At 46.8% G+C, this 19,440-nt stretch overlaps 1 protein-coding gene across 2 annotated transcripts in view; it reads left to right on the forward strand.

The window, feature by feature from the left end:
* The window catches only part of LOC142583430 (uncharacterized), a 1,100,669-nt gene that overhangs the window by 886,848 nt on the left and 194,381 nt on the right, over positions 1-19,440 (forward strand). For both annotated transcript variants that reach the window (XM_075693897.1, XM_075693898.1), the window contains 2 exons: positions 805-912; positions 11,993-12,208. In XM_075693897.1, the coding sequence (XP_075550012.1) occupies positions 805-912; positions 11,993-12,208 (324 nt within the window). The remainder of the gene's footprint in view (positions 1-804; positions 913-11,992; positions 12,209-19,440) is intronic.

Genomic DNA, 19,440 nt, shown 5'->3' on the forward strand with positions numbered 1-19,440 from the left:
TCGTTGTGGTGGAAGCCTTCCTTTACCGCTGGGCACAAGTTCGCCCTACAGAGCTCACTTAGCGGATCATTTTAGTAAGTCCGTTGACTTCTTAATGTTTGCTGTTTACTGGATCACCGGAGCCTTGGGCAGTAGCAAGCAGGGAGAAGTAATTGTGGCGGTTTTCCCAAGTACAATGGTTTCGAAAAGTTGAGTTATATAGAGTTACAGTGTGTCTTCGTTTTGTTATTATTTCCCCCATATGTAATGCCCCAGTCAAGGTAACTGAATAAACAAATAAAATAATCTTTTCTGCGTCATTGTTATTGTCACAAAAAAAATACTGCGCGTAGCGATTGTGTTACTTCTAGCCACTTTATACTAGCAAATAAGTAGAATATTTTTGTCATGGCGGTATTATTTCATCGTGTTTTCTGGTTGTATATTGCGTCACCAGATGTCGGTACCATCGTTGTTGTTGCCGTACATCTGTCCAGGAATCCTGTATTCTGCAAACCTTAAGAAGTTTATGCACGAACTAGAACTGTCCAGTAAGTTATAGCATTCGTCTTCACCATCATAACAACGTGACAACCTATATGATCAATGAAATTAAATCGTATAGGGTGTAACCTCCGAAATCACCACACTTCATTGTGTGTGTGGGGGTGGGCTTTGAAAATATTTGTCTTCCTGAAAGTGTTTTGCGGTATATCAATACGCGATTTCTCTTCCAATCAGCACGCATAAGAATTAGCCGCCATGGCTGTGTTCGCTTAGTGCGGTTTATGCAAGGAGTTGGCTGGAATAGCGTTTCTTCCGCAGGGTGATGCGGGTTTTGTAGGCGCACCTGGTCGACCTGGTGAGGCTGGCAGGCCGGGTGAGCCAGGGAACCCAGGCGCACAAGGACCAGCTGGAATACCAGGCATCAAGGTACGTGTTTGGCATAGTGGGCTATTTGCTTTTCTGTTTTGCCATGAAATGAGGATGCAACAATACAAATGAGTTTCTGCTCTGGGAGAAAGCAAACAACACAATACGCGTTCAACAATTTGTCAAGAGAAGCTGGAGAACGCTTCTAATGGTGCGTAGTCATAAACAATAAAATAGGAGCAGCCTAGTTGTCTAGGCCAGACGGTATTCGGAAATATTTAATATTTTCCTAAGCTTGAAAGCATGAACATAGAACCATTTTACGAAATTTTCAGGGGAAGGCGAGAGAAAGAGAGAAACAACTTTATTGAGCCGAGCTCGACATCTTTTTAGACGCCGTCGATGGAAGTGGTTCCCTCTTCAAGGGACCCATATGCTTCCCTAGCCGCCTGGCCCCTGGAGATCAGGACGAGCTGGTTTTTCAGGGTGGGGCTGGTTAGCAAGGTCTCCCATCGCTCGGTAAGGGTGGATAAGGGATGGGGTAGGGTAGTGGGGCAGGTAAGAGGTGCGGGGATTACCTTGACGAAATCGCCTACTCCATTGACGCGTTGGAGCGTGCCTAACTGAGTCTTGCAGAAATTACATTCCTTCTCGTAACGTTCCGGGTACATCTTGTTTTGAAGGTAAGGGTGCGGGAAGGATCCTGCTTGTATCTCCCTGTAGATCGCTTGCTCTCTGCTAAGCGATTTGTGAGGATCGGGGTAACGGCACCTCTCCGTCTTGTAATGGTTTGTAATGTCCCTATAACTAATTATGGACTGTGGCGCACGTTCCTCTACCCGGTGTTCCATCTCTCGGGCGAACTGGTGGGCAAGTTCGTAGGCCTCCAGCCCAGAGTGTGCCGGTGTCCATATCAACTCAACTTTCCTTTCAGGTACGTCGCCTTCGCTCTTGAGAATATTTAGTGCCGTAAGAGACACCCAACCCTTTCTGTAGCTGTTATACGCCTTTTGCGAGTCAGTGACAATTCTTCCCACCTTGGGCTGCGCGAGCGCTAGCGCTATGGCGGCCTCTTCTGCCATCTCCGGAAAAGATGTCTTGATGGAGGCGCAGGTTACAAGCACATGCCGCATCGTAATTCCCAGCGTGGCTTTCGATGAAAACTTCAGTAATGACACGTCTGCAAAGAAAGTGATCCCCTCTTCCTCTTCTACTATTTGATCTAAAGTGTCCACCAAGGCTGCTATACAAGCCGCTCTGCGGGCGTCGTTACGACCCAACCTCATGGTTCGAGGCAGCGGCTTACTGTCGATCTTATGCGCCCACAACCGGGATAACGGCCCCGTTTCCTTACGCTCTGCCTCTTGCCAGCCCAACGTAGCAAGAACGCGACATTCCGCCGAAGTTTGACTGAGTCGAACTCTTTGATTAGACAGATGAACTTCTATTAACTCTTCAATGAAGTTGTGCCTGGCCATGCCGTGAAGCTTGTCGGTCGAAGAATGCTTCGGCATGCACAGCGCTTCTTGGTTGGCTTGCGTATACCGACGTTCAACTGGTCCCTGTCTTTCTTGAGTAACTTGAGATACGGCGCCGCGTAAACGATGCGCGACGTCACAAAGGCCTGGACGAGCGTCAGTGCATCGTCCTCCTTCAATCCTCTTTGTCTGTTTGTGACTCTATTGATCATGTTCGAGATTTGTTCTGTTGAAACCTTGATTTTCTCGATCGACGCCCCGGCCTTGCCATTGTTCTGGAAGATGACACCCAGGATACGTGCTTGCGTGGTTGGCGTTATGGTCGTCCCGTCGATATTGATGCGGACGTTCTCTTGGTCTCCTTTCTTTCTTCTTGGCTTGATGTCGAGTAACTCTGACTTCTGTGACGAGCAAATGAGGACGCACGATTTAGCGAACTTGTGCACGGTCATTGCCACTCTCTGAAGGGTCTCCTGAAGGGTCTCTCCGACCCTGCCCTCGACGTCCACACAGTGATATCGTCTGCATAGAAAGCGTGATCTATGCCCTTTATGTCTTGAAGCAAAACCGGCAGATGGAGGAGTGCCAGGTTGAAGAGAGGCGGCGAAAGAACCGATCCTTGCGGGCTGCCTCTGTCTCCCAGGGACATCGGTTTCGACTTCTCTCCTACAATTTGGTCGTTGTCGTTCTATTGCTTAAGAAATCCTGCACATACTTGAATGTTCGCTTTCCGCGCCCCGTTTGGCGCAGGTTACGGAGAATACTTTCGTGTGTGACGTTATCGAAGGCCCCCTTTTGATCGAGTGCCAGGATAGCTCTTGGCGTAGGAGTCTTCGCTGGCTTGATAACCAGCTCGTGTAGTTGCACCAAGACGTCATGCGTGCTCAGGTGCTTCCGAAATTCGTACATGGTCGGTGGCATCTGATCAGTGACGCCCAAATGTCTCTATAGTCTCCTGAAAACCATACGCTCGAACATTTTCCCCACACACGACGTGAGGGATATGAGGCCCAGATTGTCGATGTGGGGTGGTTTCCTCGGCTTGGGAATGAAATGCAGCTCCGCTTCTTTCCATTCTTTTGGTAACAAACCCTTCTCCCAGGACGCGTTCGCGAGGTTTAGCAGTTCTTCTCGGCTTTTGGCGCCCACATTTTTAGCATCTTGTATGTAACGCCGTAAATTCCTGTCTTGATTACTTTCATCGATGGCCGCAACCAGCTCCAGTTCGGTGAAGGCTTCGTCCATCTAGACGTTGCTATCCCCTTCATACGCGTAAGTCGGCTTACCGCTCTTCTCGGTCTTGAGGTATTTACTTGTGAGTTCACGAATGAGCTTGTCCCCGTCCCCGTCGTAACTGTTGATCGTTCTTGTGAGGTCTAGAGTGCATGCGCTCTTGCTTTTTAACAGATCTATGAGGTGCTGCAACAGCCTCCAAGTTTTATTCGTAGACAGTGTGGCTTGCAGGTCGTCACACATCTTCATCCAATTGTCCCTGCATAGTTGTTCCGCATCCTCGGTCACCTGCTTGTTAAGCGCGTGTATATGCACGTGGTATGCGAAGCTTCTTGTTATGTCTTCGCCTCTTGCACCTTCGAGTAAGAACATGCCTGGCAGCCCACATATGGCTAAGCCTGCTGTCTACGAAGGGAACTTGCGTAGTCGTAGTATTCTTCTGCGTAAATTTCTTTACAAATTCGCGTTGCTGTTTAGCCCACGCCTCATACGTATTGGTGTCTTCGTCCTCGTCCTCGCCTTCCCTGTCTGCGCTTCTACGTAACCGGTCTCAGTCTGTAATGTTGGCTTGACCCAGTTTCGCTTTATTTTCGGTCCCCCCGAGGGTTACACAAATTATCTCGTGATCGGAGCCAAGATTTTCCCTCGTGTTACGTCAAGTTACATCGAGGTTCCCCCGAACTAGTGTCAGATCAGGAGTGGTGTCTCTGACCGTGCTAGTGCCTGTCCTGGTTGGTACGCCCGGTTCGTTAACCATCTTCATGTCGTGATCCTCTATAGCTTTTACCAATGGGTTTCCTCTTTTGGTCGAATATTCGTAACCCAACATCGTGTGGGCCGCGTTGAAATCTCGTAGCACTAAAATCGGTCTTGTTCTTGCTTCTTTAATGCAGTCCAATATGGTGCCTTTAAAGTCAGTGACCCTTGCTGGAAGGTTGGCAATAAGAATTCAGGACGAAAATGTTCTTGTCACCCCCGCTCTTCTACTGTGAATTTCGATGAGCGTATGTTCGCAGCCTTGCTGAGCGGTCACGTGCTGTGTGGCCGGCACGTTGCTGCGGACCAAGATCACAGTACCCTTTTCGCTAGGGTCCGTATAAGTTATGTATCCCGCGAGCTTGGCCCAGCCGTTGGTCTCTTGTAACGCTATGATATCCGGTTTCTGGTCCAATTTATCAACGTATAGTTGTAGCTACACTATCCTGTTTCTAACACTCCTACAGCTCCATTAAAATAACGTCGCAGTCTCTTTCTGCTTTCGTTTAGTCTTGGCCATTTTCTACTTTTTGAGCGGTAGATTTGCGCACGGAACCAACTTTTCGCGGCCTGACCCGTAGCTTAAGTCGTGATGACTTCATCTTGGCAACGGTGAGATGCTTATTTTTCGCATCCAACGTCATGACACTAACGGAGAGTTCCCGTACAAAAATGACTGTTGATTAACCATTGATATATTGTTGGGCAATTGTTGAAACAACGGACTTCAACAAATTTTCAAGAGCAATTGAGTTCACTCAACCCTTGCACAAGAATATTACCATTGAGTGTTCTCAACAAACAATTAATTGGGTAATTTGTGTTGACTTTTCTGGTTGTTTTTTGTTGTGCAGCAGTTGAGTCCTGTATACAATGATTAGGACTCGCATATGAGGACATTCCAAAAATTTATTGTGAAGCGTTCCAACCTCATTCCTGTCACTTTGCGGCAGGTAGGTTTATCTTTCGCCTCGCTTTCATTAAAAGAAAATAAGGTTTGACCAATGTGGTGGAATCGAACGTCGGCCGCCGAGCCCGGTACTCTAACCAATAGGCCACGAGCGCGCGCATACTCCTCTCATTCGAAAGCCAGTAAGTTCCGAAATGCTTGACGCGTCCGCCGCATGCCACTTCCTCGTGCTGTCGCTACAGCTGGCGCTTTGAAGCGCCTATCTCGGGGACCGCCCCACTTTCGTAGCCGTTTTCGCTACGTAAAAGCTGCAACGTTAGACTATAGATTCATGACCGCCCAAGTTCATAATGATTTATTTCTTCACAGGTGTACAAATTCCATCATCGTTTTAAGATACACTAGATGACATAGCCATTGGAACAATCCAAAATGAGCACGTTTCGGGAAGCAGAAGAGTGCGAAATTCACTTGCAAACACGGTGACTACGCGCATGTGGAGTTCCCCAAAAGTATACATGGTGGCAGCGCGGCCGGCGATAAGACAGGCGCCGACACGCGACAACGCTCCCTTCGAGCATCGGACGCGCTGTGGGAACCGTAGGATGCAAGCGCGCACACGCTACAAACATACATGTGCAAGGTCTTCGAATTTCCCGCGACGTACCCTCTGTCCGTAAAGCAAATATAGCTTTTTTTATCCAGTGGCCGTGGTGCTAGAGATCAAAGAACGAACGCAATTTTTGAGATCGCAGTGCGCAGCCGCTATAACCATTGACTTCGAAGAGCTTCGGATTCAGCAACAGCCGCAACAGTATCACAGCTAATCGCTCTATCTGCGGCTTCTCCCGACTTTCGCCTTGCAAGAATCATGCGATTTATTTGAGCCTCGCCGAAATGTCTTCGTCTCATCTCCCAAGCCTGCAGGTCTCGTATGCTCAGTTAAATAGAAGAGCACCAAAAAAATGAAAGAAATACAGGTAACGGACTGTTATCATACCTTACTTCCTCGTCATATGCAAAGTGCTATAAACTATTTTAGAAGCGTTACTTTTGTAAAAATAAAGAAATAGTAGTAATTTCTATTTCTAGGTGGCGCTACAAACGTCAAGGTAGAGTTCGTGTGTGTGTGTGTGTTTGTGTGTGTGCGCGCACGTGGTTGCAACCGGTGTAGCTTCATTTTGGGCACACTTTGGGCACACCACGCCGGTCCAATGCAGAATCAATGGTAACCCAACAAGCATTGAACAAAGCAAACACAACGGGCCGTCTAAGCACAACGGACTTCGAATGGTAACTTAACGATTCTTCAATATTGAGGTACCCAATGGTGTTTCAATTAAATTTCAGCGGCCAATATTCAAGAGCCCTCAAAATTCAACCGAGCAATGCTCCAACAAACTTTCAATAATTCCTCAATAGAAAAGTCAACATTGACCAACAATATTTCAATGCCTTCTCAATAATTTTTTTGTAAGGGTTGGCTGCATTTGGCCTCCATATTGTCCATTCTTATTGCTAGACTGTTCACTTGCGCAGACATTTGATAAACTTGGCTGGGGATTTGCGTAAGCATGCTCATGACCGATTCCACTGTCGGAGGAACAGCGGCCTCAGCCTTCTCTTCCTCCATGGCAACAACTGCCGTTTCTATCTGTGGAGCTTGTGTCACTGACTGCGTCAACGCCGGGGACGTGATCAGCGTCGGTGGCGTGATCGGCTTCTTCGCCGCCGGAGCAATGCTGGTTGTGTCTCTCTTGGGTACCTTACTTTTAACTGCACTGACGTCATGATCACTGTTCTTTGTTCTGCTGAGCGTCTCGATACGCTCCATCATTGCCTTTACCTGATTATTCTGCGTCTCTATCATCAGCTTGAGTTCCAGTGTCTACACTCGTCTTTCGAAGGGTGGGAGGAACGGAGGGGAGGGAAATTGCTATTGTGAAGAGCGACGGGAAATCCCGCTGCCCAGCCCACCTGTTTCTCGGCGCCGTTGCTCCGCCGGGTCTTCGACTTGGACTTCGAACGAGATTCCCGCCTGCGAGCCCCAGCTGCCGATGGTGACCTGATGTCGCTCGTGCTTCTCCCTCGCCTTGTCGGAGAGCGGCTGCGACGCCCTCCCGGCGCCTGCCACGCTGTCTGCTGCCACGCTGGCCCCCTCGGCTGCTGCCGCTGCTGCTGCACCGCTTCTCGTTGCTGACGTTCGCAACGCCGTTTACGAACGATGTATGGCGTCTTGAATCTCGCTGTACACTCCTTGTCCGCGGTGAGGTGGTTGCCCCCGCAGAGGCTCCACTTGGGGTTACTGCAAACATGGCTTTCTTCGGTATTCTTCATACCGCAACCACGGCATATCTTGTCTTCGGGGTTAGGACAAACGTCCATCTGGTGACCGAGATGACAACACCAGTAGCACATATCGATCTGCTTGCGATGCAGCGAACACTCGACCAGCAGGTTGCCATATCTGATGTAGTTCTGGACCTTGCCGCAGTCGAATGCCATGACCGCCGTCATCGTCTTGCCGATGCGGTTGGCTTGCATAGCAGTGGGATTATACTTTTGCACGATGTAGTCGTTGATGTCTTGAATAATGTTCGTCATCGCGGCACACCTGATGACGCCCTTAACGGTGCCATGAGTGGCGGTCTCATAGGCCCTGACTTCATGTGCCGTGCCGTTGACAGGGAGGCATCTGACTGCCGAGTAGTGGTCTGCGTTCTCTCGTTTAGGCGCACTGATAACCACTATGTTTTGCTGTTTGTTCGGACAGATAGCATCTTGCGTCACCCCCTCCCCATTCACGTTCGCAGCTGCGACAATGACTCGGCTGATCTTAAATCTAGATACTTCCTCAAGGTTCAGACCTCCGCTGGGACGCATGACGATCTTGATATCTTGCCTCGGCAACAGAGGCATCCTCGGTGCGTTGAGTAGTTTGCTCTTGAAATTTTTCCGCTGCGGGCGACGAGGCCCGGCAGCCCCCGGCCCCCCGTTGACCGGTGTTAGATTTAGCTTGCTCTCTTGCTCCTGGGTCTTCTCCCCCGACGATGCGCCAGCCAAACTTCTTGGAAACTTCCTCCGGCATTATTTCTTCACCCACCACTTCTACACGCATAGCGGACGCCATTTTCTTGAAGCACTTCGCGTATAGTTCCCCGGCAAGGTCGATGGCCCCGCCGGAGCACGCCTAAGCATGGCCGCAAGGCCCTGCTTTCTTTAGGCTTAGCTCGCAGCGACACTCTGCTCGTAGAAAAAATCCTCAGAAATCGGAAAAAAATAGTTTCCAATCTCAAATTTTGGTATCCACACGGTCCTAGTAACTGCACGGATGCGGTTGTGTGAGAACTTGCATGACTTGGGGTGAATTACATCGCCTTATGCCGAAAAATCGAGGAGCACATGTGAGACACGTGCAGTACTTCTTCCATCGAGGTAATCGTGACTAAGTGTTTTGCGGTATTGCTTCACCTATAGGAATGGCGGGGAGACGGCAAAAGTGCGTAAAAGCTGCACGGCTCTTAAAGTTTTTTTTGCATCAAGTTCAGTGACTGCGAAAACAGCACCATTCAAAAAGTAACTAGTAGTGACAATGTCTTTCAACAAACTGCAAGTGAATCGTGAAATATATTGATAATGTGTACCAATAATCATGGCATAGCACGCACCGGCGAAATAGGCAGTGCTGAATTCAGAATTTGCATCATTCAACAAGTACAGGGCCGCTAGATTTGAATGAACCCTTGCGCTCGGTTGTATTAAGTTTTCTCACCCACCGCTATCTATCGCATGTGCGTTGTCTAGCTCCGCCTGCGCTGATAGCGTACCTCGGACTACAGACGCAGAGCGACAAAGAACCTAATTGCAATGCATATATATATATATATATATATATATATATATATATATATACATATATATATATAGTTGAGGTATTTTAAATAATTTTTCGAGGCTTGATATTATGTAATTACGCTAACAGAAACGTCACACAACGACCCTACATCGTCTTAGATTTGCTCCGTGCGCTATAGGTGATAAGTTACCACAACAAGTGATACGTCAGGCACATGCACCACTTGGCGAGTGAGCCGCAGTAGCTATTTGCAGGGATCAAGCACCTATATACTCTCACCGCGTACGCTTCTAGAATGTAGGAATAAATAAATGATGCAGTGAACGTTACAATTTCACAGCCTTCTGCATTGCCAACGCATTATTAATGCTATTGCTGTTGCGCCATCTGCTAGTTCGATGTGAAAACACTTTCCCTTTCCAGGCTCAGTACCGTCTGTATATGTCTACCAACGTCAAGACATTCAGCATATTTCTGTCACAGCGGCGGAAACATCTTTATACTTTGTCCTCAGCGTAAGAGAGTAGGAAGCCATCGGTGATTTTACCATTTATTCGTTGCTGCCACTATGGATAGCAAACACGAAGTCAAAATTCGGATCAAAGAGGGCGGCTCCTCTGGGCGTAGTCATGTTGTTACGTAATCACTGCAACCTGCGCCGTACGAGGCGCATGCGACGTCATGATCCTCAAGCATCAAGTAAAACGCTACGCATAACGTGTCGCATGCCAAGAAAGCAAAAGTCCTGTAGTTCTAGGCGTCTTTTCTCTACAATTAGCTTGGCGTGTTTTCACCTGATTGTCACTATTATCGTTGGGGCACGCGATACAGCTCGAATAATAAAATTTATTTTAAGTTATTGGGAATTCTGCACCACCGAAGGCATGTATGATGCGATCGTCGGGACTCCAATTAATGCGAGCACCAACGATCGCTATAAACGGTAAACCTTGAAGAAAAAGTTGACGGATAAGGGCTTGAAAACAGAAAGTGAAAAAAAATAGAGAGGCAGACATAGAAAAAGCGACAGGAAAGTAGTTACAGCTACCTTCCTGTCGCTTTGTCCATGTCTGCCTCTCGAATTTTCTCCATTTTCAAGTTTTCTGGCATTCTCGTGGCATAACCATGTACCAACTAGCCCAACAAGCAAGTGTCTCGAAAAGAAGGCTGTATTTGTGTATAATGCAGAAGCTCAAACAGAAATGGGTGATTCCACTGGAAAGTTCACAATCCCAAGCTTGGAATGCAATCCTTTATTTGAAGTTGCAACCTTAGGCGAAGAAGTAACTCGGCTTTATCGCAGGCTGTGCCCTGGTTCGTACACATTGGAAGTAGTGAAGTGGGAACTGCAAACCCAGTTCACCTGTGCGTTTGGAGTGGACGACCGCACATAATGCTGTAGTTGTTATTCGAGTGTTGCTAGACATACTGTATTTACAATATATATTCAAGGACACTCAATGTGGTTAAGATGGCTGACCAGCAACAACGCCTAGCAGCCAGCGTCTCGCGATCTTTTTCTTCCTTTCTCGTCTTTTATCCTTCCGTAGGAATATCAATGAAATGAGTACCCATTGAAATATTCGATGAAGTAAAATGATTTATAGACTACAGCAAGATATTTATGACAATAAACTGGGCTAATTATTGTACAGAGCGTATCGTGAAGAAAAGAAATGAGCGCTGCAATGACGCGGACTAAAAGAAGAACATGTACGATGGACAGGCGCTAACTTCCAGCTAAATGTTTGTTTGAAGAAACAGGATTTATATAGAGAGAAACAAGAAAAGCGCAAACGTGACTTCTGTTGTGGGATTCGTTAGGCTTCGCTAATTTAAGCTCACTTAACTACAGGAGGTCCCGATACAGTCTTCGACTATGGGACTTCCTTCTGCATACTAAATTTGACCGAACTTCTAACAATAATTCTGATTCTGAATCATACAAATTTGCCGTGCCCCTTTTTGTATAACCTTACTTGAAAAAGCTGTAGAGCATGCCGAAAAGCGCAATGAAGTTTCTCCATGACATAAGATTTGCAGTAATATAAAACTGGTTTTGGTGAGCTGGTGCGTCCTAAATCCGATGTGAGACAACGCAAAAAAAAACATCACGAGTGGGGAGGACGGCACACAGGCCAGCGAGAGTTGTGAGTAAGCGCTGGTGCATGTGCGTGTTTTCCTGCCCATCTGTCCTTGCTCAGTGGTATATTGCCGCAGTGTAGGATATGAGGAGGACAACGAAGTCGACATGAGTGAACGCTCGAGCTAGGCGGAAGCCTGTTTTTGTGCTGTGTAGCTTAACTACTGCCAACCAGCTAGTGCCGATTGAATACTCCTCTTAAAAATATATCGTAATGGTAGCTTCTGTGTGTTGCCTTTTCCTGCCTCATGAGCAACTTCAAAAATGGTAGCTTGGGGCACAACTAATGCCTTCGGGACACAAATAACGCAAGTGTTGCATTGATGGAATCATATTCTATTTTAGCAATGCCAATAGCTTGCTCGGCATATTTTGCTAAAAAAAGAAATCACTAACAAGAGGTTCTCACTTTTCGCTGCGCAGACCGTCAAGATGACCATTTTTATTTGTTACATTAAAAAAAAATTATTGGTTTTCATTAAGGTACCTCCGGAGGTTGTACATGGGAGAAGCTCAGTTGCCTATCGGCCTCTCTGAAGCATTTTTGTTGGCATTTAGGATCTAGGAACCACCTGAAGCGTTACTAAAATTATGGAACAACGCCTCCAGTGTATAAAATGTTTGTCCATCGGAATAGTAAAAAGTTTGAGCTCTACCAAGACACTTTGCAACTTGCTACAGGAAAAGTCGCATTGCTGCCCGCCCCGTTCTCCCCGTCCATTCTAGCCCGTGAAAGTGCGGATTATGATGGCCCTTTTCTGCAGGGCGCTACCGGTGACACTGGCAGGGTCGGAATTCCGGGGCCAGCTGGCCCTCCCGGACCTCTTGGTTTCCCTGGCGCCAAGGGTGAAGCTGGTGCTGAAGGTCCAGCGGGCCACCCAGGGAGCCCCGGACCACAAGGCCCGCAGGGAGACCGCGGTCTGCCTGGAATGCCGGGACTGCAAGGACCCGCGGGACAAGCCGGACCACGTGGCCAACAAGTGAGTGTTTCTCCAGAAGCATTTTCAGCGTTAATTGTTCCAAAACGCTGCCAATTATTCCAAAACTTGCAAGCTGCTACCCAAGACTCACTCGGTGCACGAAACCTAGTTTCTGAAAAGCAATTTCTCCGTGGCCTCGCAAACTCGTAAAATTGAAAAAAAGAAGCTGTTGCGTTCGTTTACCATGCTGCATGTCCTTGTGTATTGCGAAGGTCCTCCTAACAGTTAAGTACTACTGTTTTCTTTTTGTATTAGAAAACCCCCGACCCGCTTGAAAGCATTCCCAAACAAGTGTAGCTCATAAAGCTAACGATAAAGCAGACCGAGCTGTAACTTCATGCATATTGCTGTGAGCAAGAAAGCAATTAAACAACATACAAAATGTGCAATCAGTAATTACCGAAAACACAAAGGAAATAGCCACCGATCGCCTAAATAGCAGCGGAAACATCTTGTCAATTGATTGAAGCCTTTGGGTAGGACAAAGCACAATGTGCATTCACAGGCTTTTCACTGTACAAAATCCACACTATGCTATATTTATGTGCCCATACTGAGAAGGTAATTGGCAGTTAAATCCGATACATAAAAGCCCTTACTTTTTAAGCAGTATATAATTCTTGGGACTGAAAACTTTTTTCTCCGCATTTCCTACACCTTCATAATAATAAAAAACACACAGCCCTAGAACAATAATGAATTTTCACTTCCTTAGTGATTTTTGTCAAGTTTACAGAATGTGGATTCCATGCAATAACTCTTTTCAGGTAGATCCGCTCTTTCACGTCTAGAAGGCTTCAAATCACCCAACCATCCACTTTCAAATTATAACTGTGCAACACACCGCGAAAAACAATGAAAGAGTGAACAGGCCAAATACAAAGACGTATTTAGAGCGAGCAAATTTACGCAGCCGTCTGCGTTCTATTTGTTTGACTATGAAGTTTTGCACTTGCTATTCAAACTTGCAAGAGAATTCCTATCTGAAATTTTCCAAGTTGTATGCGACATAATTTAAATGACCTCACTTTCATCAACGCTTCTGCAGCGGATGCAGCATCCTGGCGTACACAATCGCGCACGTAGCACCTGAAGCGGTTTGGGTGACGGAAAAAAAACGTGCAACTTCTCATTCAAAGATTGCGTGACTTTTTTAATTGCTCCTTTTTAAAGCAACACCAACAAATTTAAAACACGGGGAGCAGAAAACAAGGCAGGCGGTGAATGCTAACTAGCATTATTATTTATTGTCATCGTCATCATCGTTGTCATCATGTTTTATGTCCACTGCAGGACGAAGGGCTCTCCGTGCGACCTCCGATTACCCGTGTCCTGCCTGAACAGATTCCAATTAGCGGCCGCGAATTTCCTAATTTGATCGCTCCACCTAGTCTTCTGCCGTCCTCGACTGCGTTTCGCTTCTCTTGTTACGATTCTTTAACCCTAATGGTCCAACGGTTATCTAACCGGCACATTACATGACCTGCCCAGCTCAATTTTTTTCTCTTCATGGCAATTATAATATCATCTATAGCCCTTTTCTCTCTGATCCAAACCGCTCTCTTTCTCTCTTTTAGCGTTATGCGTAGCATTCTTCGTTCCATCGCTTCTTGCGCAGACCTTAAATTGTTCTCAACCTTCTTTGTCAATCTCCAAGTCTTTGCCCCATATGTCAGCACGGGTAAAATGCACTGATTGTACGCCTTGAGGTAACCAAAAATCACTATACCTCCATAGAGATGCGTGTGCGACTGAAATGTATTTACATTTCCTTCTTCACTTCCGCATAGATCAACGCTGCTCGCTCAATGTGCACTCTGGTCCTATTGTTGTTGTTGTTCTTTTTTCTCAGCACAAGAGACACTTACCAACCATGGGCGATCCGCCAAGAATTGGGTGGTTTGCGCAAATGGGGCGATGAAAGGTAGAAAAAAGCATACTGGGGAAACGGCGTTTCTGGTCAGTGTTCTAAGTGCAACAGTCATCGGGCCAGAGTGAATCGAAAAGCAGATAAATATTTATCAGAAGTTTACTGTTTTTATGAAGGCAGCCAGTTGGCGTCAATATTACTGTCATCTCTGTGCAAACATTCTAGGGCCTGTACCCTGACGTGGTAGCTCGAAACAAAAGCAGGATGGAGACGTTCACGCTGAGGCCAGGCTTGTTTATAGGGACCTCGACCAACGTAATTATTACTGAGGAAAACTGTTGACACGCAAGGAGAAAGTAGGCAATTGTTTCCGGTTCACAGCACTATATATACAAATGAGTAATACTTGTTGGGGGGATAGTTGGTGCATGTTCCCAGATCAGGAAGTTGGAAAAAGGAGGCTTTCCAACCTCGATGTTAACCGGAGCAGCTGAAGCCTTGCTGCGAAAATTGAAGACAGAAAGTAGAAAAAAGGGCGACCAAGATGAGGTCACCAAAAGTAAAAGTAGACCGACTGTCATCCCGTACACCCATAAGGTAGCGCACAATTTGAAGCATGTGGCGATAAAATATAAGGTTACTGTCGTTTTTTCCGCCCCAAAGAAACTGGCTGGCTTGTGCGTTAAAATTCATCCCAACAAGGTAAACAAAACAGAATGTAAAAAGAGACGTGCAGCTCCGCTTGTTAAATGTGCCGTTGGAGTCGTATATCAAACACCTCTCACATGCGGAAAGAAGTACATCGGACAAATCGGCCGCTGTATTAACGAACGATTAGCGGAACATAACCAGGATTTACAAAATGGCACTGGTTCTCATCTGCCGCATCATTGTAAAGCCTGCGGAGAAGAAAGGAAGATTAAGTGTGTGGCAAGGCTGAAACAAGCAAAAGGTTTTAAACAGAAGTAAGGACCAGATAGCCCGTGAACTGTTGGAAGCCTTCTATATTCAAAGAAACAGTAGCGATTGTGTTAGCGCCCCATCTATCCCCATTTATAAGAATGAAACTTAGATACACGGGCGGGAGATACGTGCGGGCCTCTCCTATCATTTATCACTTTCTTTTGTAAAAATCCTCGCGCGCACGTGTGGTTCTTGCTACCTATCTTGATTTGTCCTTATATTCATTCGCATACGCGGTGAATAAACAGTTGGACGTGGCGCCTGTCCCGTCTCGCTTGGTATGTGTTGCCTTTTCGGCGCTACAACCCTCTTCTGGAAATATAAAAAGGAGAAGCTGACAAATCAGTCCTGTGCATATAGGAAGTTGTTGGGATGCGGTAACGCAGTCTCGCTAACGTAACCTCTAATTTGTCTCTTAGGCATAATTTATGGCTCCAGCAGAATATTTATGCCCGCTTAGCTTCTTTCTCCACACTTCACTGCTCCAGTTGCCAGCTTCTTCTTCACTTCTGCATAGCTGACTTCAATTTCTTGTGGCAAACTTGTTAACTTCTGTGTAGCTCAGCACTCCCCACTCAAGCAACGCTGTGGAGAATTTCTTTTTACATCACTACATACTTTCTCTATACCGAGATGCATTTCATGTTAAATTCTGCAATTCTTTGTAGCAAAATTCACTTCTATCTTGCCACGTCACAACTTTTGTCCATTTGTTACTACTGTATATTCGCGCACCTACCCAGTGGCCCATACCCACTCTGCAATATTGCATAAGAATTGTCACACGCTGAAAGCCACATGCCACAAGGATGGCGGTTTGGCTAGCTGACATCTAAAGAAGTTTTCTTCAAATACTGCAGCTCAAAATAACGGAAGGAAACAAGATGTACAAGAAGGAACAGGAAGCCTGGGGGCGTTACATCTCTTAACTGTTTATTTTCTGACAGTTATAACACCTTTTAAACCAAATGAATAAAATAACACAACCAGCAACCACACAGCTCATTTACACCTGGCGACAGACCCATGAACCTTGATTTCTCTCGAAATATTGCTACTGCTTTAGTTTTACTTATGTCATGAGCTGAGGAGCACCTTCCCCGCAATTCTGCGCATTTCGATACCCCTGTCACACGGGAAGATTTAATGCTATTCGAATAGAATGGCGTTCGATGCATCGAATGCCATTCGGTCTCTTGCGGTGCTATACAGTAAAATATAATGGCATTCGTAAATGATAGCAGTGAAGATTTGGAACAAAATTTGTAAATTAAAAGAAACGTTGTACCTATTAAACGCATTTAAGAAATTTTGCGAGTACTTTTAAAACGACCGAAAATATTTTGACGCCAATTATACAGAACTAAAAGCACTTTGATCAACACATCCAATATGGCAGACCACCGCAACATACTACTGATGCAAAGAGTAATAGCGCTTGAGCACAGCCCATGGTTAAAATATCATCGCGGCAAAAGTAATTATTCCTTTTCATAAGTCTAAAGAAATATCTTCTGACTTTGTTGATGCACTCATTATTTTTTCGCGTTGCGTGTCGCTGTTGTCTATCTGGGGTGAAGAGTATACATTCGGTTCGAAATCGAATGCGATTGAGTTACCCTAACTCATTCGATGGCAAATGTCATTCCATTCCAATGGCATTAAACTTTCCCGTGTAAATCACGATTAGTGGGATTATATGCGAATGCCATTCGCTTCGAATGACATTAAATCTTCCCGTGTGACAGGGGTATGATCTTATAAAAAGTGACGTTGCTAACCTGTGCTTTATGAATGCTCAGAATAAGTCCTGGCACCTTACAGTGGTTTCCAGTTTTGAAATCTAGAGCAAGCGCGTCAGATGCTGGTTATTACAGGTTATTATGTTGCGAGAAAGCCGACGCGTTGCGTGACCTTCGGGCGCTCGAACACTTACTCGAACACGGGCAATGGCTCTGCAGTGCACAATGCTGAGTGGAAGAAGGCCGAACACATGTATCCTGTGCCAGGTTTGAAGGCGCAACTGTGCACCGTGCACACCAGGCAAATTCGATGCGGACCAGCCAACGTGCACAAAACACGTAAACTTCACTTGATAAAGCTTCACAAGCTCTAGTTCTTGAGCACAGTCACTAACCTATATAAGAGCTCCTTGCGAGAAGCTTGCGCGCGATGAAAATGCCTGTCCGAGGTCACGCCAAGCCTTCCGGGGAAACTTGCAGGGCGGTTATCGCCATCAACCCTGACGACACACCTCAAAAGATCAAGTCGGAATTTCATTGGCACCAAGAGACCATCCTTGCGGTTAGTAAACTCGGCGACTCTACCGCAGCGGTGGTTACCTCAGAGGGCACGAAGCTCCCCCGCTTCATCTTTTACCACTCCGGGGCGACGTACGTTCGACCATATAAAAAGACAACCCCGGCCTGTCCTCAGTGAGTCACTATAGGCCACCCGCCTTCTGTGTGCTCCCATCCCAACGCAGACCGCTTTACCCAATGTGGGAGCATCGCTTCCGAAGGCCTCACTGACCGCGATTGCCACCCCAAGTGCCTCCAGTGCCATGATGCTCGCTCTCGAGACCAGGGCCAGAGGCTGCGCGGGCAAATACCGGAAGCCCGCGTTGCCCTTGGCACGTCGTCGAGCGTTCACGTCATCACAACTCCCGCACAAGAAGGGCGCTCACTCGAAACAGCCTGGCTCCCCGCGCCCGGCCGAAACTTAAGAATGTCCACCGCTCGATGCCTCCAGCCACCTCAGTTGAGTAGCTGGGCCGGTAATTGCTGCTGCCAAGCCTCTCTACATCCACCCCCTGCTGCCCCTCTCTTCCTAAACGCGCGGCCCTCCGCGAGCAGAACTCGGACTTTCAGCGGCAAATTGTATTACTCACCAAGCAAGATGCACCCCTACAACAGCACAATTCGCAGGCGCCTAGCCCCACCGTCCCTCCCCAGACGGCCCCGCTGGCCTTAAGTCTCGCGCGGCGCCCACACCGAGTACTCCACCGGCTACTGTAGCTGAGGCCCCTCTGCCTATTGATTCAACTTTGCCCTTCGAGGAGCGCACGTCCCGCCTTGACAATCTGCTCCTCCACCACATCTCCGCTTTTTCCGTTCAACGCATGTTAGCTAAGGTGGTGCAGGCCATTCAGGCATGGGTGATTACTCAGTTTAAATAGAAAATATCACTGTCCCGCTCTACTAGCGAAGTAGTGCCGCTACCGCTCCCCGGCGCCGCAAAGTGGCCACCACCACCTCGACACAGGGAAACACGGTTTCCATCCACCTTCCTGTCTCCCAAGGTTCCGAACAGGTGATGGGGGACCACATCTAAAATCTAGGAAGTTCATGATGACCACCAATTGCTCACCCTATTGAAATCTGTCGTCCCGCTTCCATATCATACAGTGGAATTCCAGAGGTTCCAGAGTCAAACGCAGAAGCGTTTTTCGGACATAACCCCTGGACCGATAATAATGAAATTTGTTGCTTTTGAGAGGGAAAGTTTAAATCTTGCGACCTTTGGACTTTAAATCTTGCGGCCTTCAACTTTGTTAAAAACATTTTCAAATAATCGTCCATTTGAAAAGAAATAGAAGCACGAAGTTTACAAATTCATAGCTCTGCATCAAGAAAAGATATCGCAATTCTGTTAACGGCATCCATTAGATCATTCAAAGCGGGCAAATTCGATATGTCATTTTACATATTACGTGAATGTGTTACGTTGGCTACAAGGGTTCTGCATAAGCTGTATTTCCAGCATACTAATTTTTTGTATATTCATGTGTATCATATCAATTTGGTCCTCTTTAGATGTACTATTAGATTCAATTTACAGAATTGTATTATCATTTTCCGTTGTTGAGTTACAGAGTTGTAAACTTGATAATTTTGCTTCTTGAAAATTCGAGATTTTTGCCAATTTTTAATAGAAACTAGACGGCCTAACTCAAAAATTCCAAACCAAGGGTCACTAGATTTTAAGTTTGTCTTTTAAATGCAACAAAGCTCGTCCAATTTGGTGGAGTGGTTGCCGAGAAAAACGAATTCTCCTTTTACATGTATTTAGAGAGGAGCACCCGAGCTAAGGCTTCCTCTTAACGCCCCCAGCCCTCATTGGGGCTACCACTAGGAGAAGACCCGGGGCCGACAGCTTAATGAGCTCATCTCCTCGCTCAGTCTCACGCTGCTCACCGAGCCGGTACATCCCACACGTTACGGTAATTCGGTCTCACGGGACATTTGCCCGGACCTCTCCCTCACCCGTAACATCCGCGAAGCTATGTGGTAGAATTTCGATGAAACCCGCGGTAGGGATCATTTTCTGCTCTGCATTGCCTTCACAGTGCCACAGAAGATGCGCCAACACTGGGGCCAAGCCCGTCTTACCGACTGGA

This window comes from Dermacentor variabilis, chromosome 5 (genome assembly GCF_050947875.1).
Source record: "Dermacentor variabilis isolate Ectoservices chromosome 5, ASM5094787v1, whole genome shotgun sequence".
Classification (NCBI taxonomy): Eukaryota; Metazoa; Arthropoda; class Arachnida; order Ixodida; family Ixodidae; genus Dermacentor; species Dermacentor variabilis.